We start from the raw sequence: 4250 nt of genomic DNA on the forward strand, positions 1-4250 counted from the left end.
CTCTTCTCTTTCTTAGCCTGCTGTTCCAGCTTTAATGCTCTTTGGAATAGATCGTTGAATTTTTTTGTAGGGGCTGATACTTCTTGTTCCCGAAGCTTCTTGCTTCTGAACCCATTCAGAAACCATGCCCTCAATCTCTTCTCAGACGGCGGTTCTTGCAACTGCTTGGTCAGTTCTTTTATCTTTTCTACATAGCTGCGGATTGACAATTTTCTCTGTTTGATCTGATCCAATTCGCAGAGAATATCCTCGTCCCCTTGATTGTCGAAATATTCTAACCTGAAGGCCTTAAGTACTTTGTTATATGATCTCAGCTGGCATGCAGGGTAGTGGTAATACCATTTCCTCGCTGCTTCCTTCAAGGTTTGTGAAAAATATTCCCCCCAATCATCTTCATCAATGTTTTTTAGTTCAGCATACTGCTCGAAAGCTTGTATGTGAACATCTAGATCATCTTTTTTCCCTCCTTTGAATATAAGAAAGGAAATCTTCAGGGAAGCTTTGTAATCATTTCGATTACTACTGATCCCACCACTTCTCTTCTTGGCTTCAGAATAACGCTTGGGAGCCTTTTTGCAATTGTCAGTGTCATCATCCCAATCAATCTCTGTCTCTGTCTCAGTATCTTCTCTGTTTTGTCTGCTAGAAGTACGATGACTTCCCTTTCTGCCCTTGATATGCTCATCTCTCTGGCGAGACTGAGAATTCTTGGAACTCTTTGCCTTTCGTGCTTCCCGTTCTGCCCGTCGACGTCAAGAATGACTGGAGTGATGTGAGTCATGCGCCTCATCAACCTGACTATGCTCCTCCTGAGTCTCAGTGTCAGTCATTTTCTCTTGCTTGGGGTCAGACTCTCTTCTTGACTCCTCAGTAATGAGGTCCACACGAATGGTAGATTTCCGGCCACGATTGGATTTTGATGCCATGACTTAAAACTTCAAATGGGAGAAGAATCTTTCAGTCAACGAGCTTCAGCTCGAACCACCGTGATCGCCAAAATGGAATTGGAGCTGATCTCTTGAGACAACTAAATCCAATGTTGAAGGATTTCAGCTACTAGTGTGGGAAGATTTTAGACAACAGACTGGACAGAAATCAGAGACTAAACTGAGATGTGGATATTGAAACAAGAATCAAACTTATAGACTGGAATAAGGTTCAGATTCAGATTCAAATTCAGAAGACTGGACGAGAAGAATCACTGAAATATATGTCATGATTGAGATTGCAGACAAAGATTATATTCGCAAGATTACAGCGAATATGATTACAAAGAGAAAATACAACCGACAATACTGCCACTGATGCTCAAGTGCAATTATAGCTCAAAGCGCTAATACAAGTGATAACAATTGCCAACCCGATAATAATGTAATGGACCCTATTTATACACTTTGGGTTTAATATAATAATTACTTTAGCAATTACTAAGTAATTTGCTGCCCATCTTCTAAGAACACGTTCCCTCATGGTGATTATCCAACCATCTAGAGTCGTTCAGACTGTGCTTACTATTGAAAGCACAAGTTTTTGATGACCGTCATGTCTCGAATGCCATCTCTTGACATCTGCGTAGTACCTTTGAAACCAAAGCAAAGTGATGAGCTTTTGGCCAGGAATGTAGTCCACCAATCGTGTAGGATGAGGAAGCTGTGGACTGTATTTAGCGGATGCGGAGCTGAAGCTAGCACTGATGTATGCAATTTAGAGATGCTTTAGTAACGGAAATTGAATGCAACCATGTCTCACAAGGGCAGCACCGAAATCAGTGGATGCTTACACTTGCATCTTAAAGGTAAGTGCAATTGTATCAAGGTAAGAAGATTCATGATGAGATTGTGAGCGCGGGGCTATTGAGAAAAGACTGCTTGGCAATGCTCTCACTTTTGAGGCTGAATGTGGCAAGATGTGAGAAGTTTGATGTTGTGTACTTTAACAGGAATAAGTTGTTTTCAACTACTGTAAAGTGAGGACCTCTTCCTGGACGTTATCATACATCTTGGGGGAAAATGTGGTGTCTTGAAAAGATCAGCAACATTGCCGATAATTCAATTGCTGAGCGGCAGGATGTTGAAGATCCGGTCAAAAGAATCCCCCCCCCCCCCCTCTTTGGCTTGCCACTAATACTCAGCTGCAATTGACTACTCCCAACACACAAGAAAAACATTTCAATGGCATATGTCCAAGGTATCAACCTCCATCTTGGTAATGCCATAGTTTCATGCCTCTTACGAATGGACCTGTCTTGCATAGACACTGGGTAACAATGCGGTAAGGTTCCAATGATGAAAGACCCCTTGCCGTTCCTGATACCTTGGTCGATTTATCAGCTGCCGGTATTGCCCTTTAGCCACTTCATTGCCCAGGGTAAACATTGCATATTACAAACTGGATGCTCAAATGGAAGCATCGGACCAACAAAAGACTGCAACACCCACAACAAGTTATCACGAGCCCAGGGAATGGATTTCATCAGATAAATCTACCCCTTCCAAAATACCAAAGCAGGGCACATTGTCATACTCACATAGCCTTAACTTGAGGGCATGCCTTTTGAGGGTTTAATAAATTTCACAATACAATGTCTTAGCTTCTCCTGTTAAATAGGTTGCCAAAGCCAGCAACTCTTCATTTAAACACTTAAGAACAGATGAAACATAGCCTTAGGAGTTCACTAGTGTGCGTGCGCGGTTGTGTGGCCCTGTTCAAGTGGGCTTGTGTGTGTGTGTGTGTGTGTGTGTGTGTGTGTGTGTGTGTGTGCGCGTGTTCGTCCATTTGCACACAAATGCATACATTCAACCAATAAGTCCAACAATGGGATAGCATACTCCATCTGTGGAGGACCAAAAACGCAGAAATGTACAAACCAAAACCAAATAAAATTATTTCGAATGTATTTTGTACATCAAGGACGGATCGGTAGGCTTCGACATGCAAAAATCCACTACTCAGAATCCAGCCAAGTACTGTGAAAGCTTTCTTGTATGCATCATCATCATCGTGTTCTATATGTATATGTGTGTGTGTGTGGGCACCTCTTTGTGTGTATCTAGATTACATGTGCTGTGCCTGTGCTCCTCCATTCACCCCCCCATGTCCGTGCATTTGGGCGGCCTTGCCAGACGACGCCTCAAGGGGCTTCACCTGCTGGTGAATGATGGACCACATCACTTGCACATCCTCGTATGCGCAAGTCTGCACATCGTGGTAAAGCTTTGCAAAGCTTCTTGCACCTGAGATGAAAAACCAAGAGATGAGTCAAAAAATGCATCAGATTGGAACGCGTTTGAAATTGCATCGAACCATTGATCATCCCAAGGGTCGATGAGGATCAAAATAGCCTAACATTGTGAATATTCCAAACAATCAATGCAGATATTATAGCCCCAACCTAAATTGAGTAAGAAATTGGCCTCAGAGTATATACATGAAGCTCATAAATGGGCTGTCATAAATGCCCACTACCAGAGAAATCTAATGTAAGAAAAGAAGACAAGCATCAACAAACTGATAAGGTCATATTGAAAGGGCAGTGCCTTCATGAAGTGAGATACAGGAAATTGCAAGCAAAAGTCGCGTGCTCGATGCCCATGATCACGATGCAAACGAGGAAGGGAGATTACATGATGAGTTTTTCAGAGAGGGGTAATTATCCCCTAGACATTGCAAGTATACAAAGACATTAATGCAAAGCCTGTAACAAGGCATTGCAAACATACCTCTGCTGTTGCGAGAGAAACGGTGCAAGAGCGAGCGCCAGGCGCTGGCTAGGGGGGCGGAGACGCGGCGGAGCAGACCACCGTTCGCCATGATATGAGGGAGAGAGAGGGAAGAGGAAGAAGGTTCAAATAGAGGAGGGTGGGGGGGGGGCGGGGGTGGGGGGCAGAAAGCTTTCAGGGAGAGAGAGCCATGGCCACCACAAATCACCAAGCAACATTGTACAGAACCCAAATAGCGACTCTAGAACCAACGATAAATCAACTGTAACTATAAACTGGGTAAGCGTGTGTGTGTGTGTGTGTGCGCGCGCGCGCGCGCGAGCGCCCCGCTTTCTTTACAATTAACAGCCCCTCAGCACATAGAAATGCCCCCTCTAATTTTATATTAATCACAACAAAAATGCGTGGCTAGTGGCCCCCCCGCGGCGGCCCCGCTCCCCTCTCCTCTCTCTCTCTCTCTAGAAGTGTGTGTACTATTATATGTGTCTCGTCACGGCAATGTGTGTGTGAGAGAGTCAACACGTAGCTCCA

General features: G+C 44.0%; 1 protein-coding gene across 1 annotated transcript; it reads right to left on the reverse strand.

The window, feature by feature from the left end:
• Window positions 1–2194: 2194 nt before the first annotated feature.
• LOC147432257 (uncharacterized) lies at window positions 2195–3937 on the reverse strand. Its single transcript, XM_086492210.1, has 3 exons — window positions 3720–3937; window positions 3145–3233; window positions 2195–2425 (listed from the first exon to the last, which is right to left on the reverse strand). The coding sequence occupies exons 1-3, from the start codon at window positions 3808–3810 to the stop codon at window positions 2327–2329; spliced, it is 279 nt and encodes a 92-aa protein (XP_086348336.1). The 5' UTR covers window positions 3811–3937; the 3' UTR covers window positions 2195–2326.
• Window positions 3938–4250: the final 313 nt, after the last annotated feature.

The sequence above is a fragment of the Adiantum capillus-veneris genome, chromosome 20 (assembly GCF_014529385.1).
Source record: "Adiantum capillus-veneris isolate H3 chromosome 20, ASM1452938v2, whole genome shotgun sequence".
Taxonomy (NCBI): Eukaryota; Viridiplantae; Streptophyta; class Polypodiopsida; order Polypodiales; family Pteridaceae; genus Adiantum; species Adiantum capillus-veneris.

What these genes read in the sequence shown, in the direction of transcription:
- LOC147432257 (XM_086492210.1), bottom strand. Translation starts at nt 3,810, where the DNA reads ATGGCGAACGGTGGTCTGCTCCGCCGCGTCTCCGCCCCCCTAGCCAGC. An exon ending in TTTCTCTCGCAACAGCAGAG is followed by an intron (nt 3,234 to 3,719) that starts GTATGTTTGCAA and finishes TTTTCATCTCAG; the next exon opens with GTGCAAGAAGCTTTGCAAAG. An exon ending in GGTCCATCATTCACCAGCAG is followed by an intron (nt 2,426 to 3,144) that starts GTGAAGCCCCTT and finishes TGGGTGTTGCAG; the next exon opens with TCTTTTGTTGGTCCGATGCT.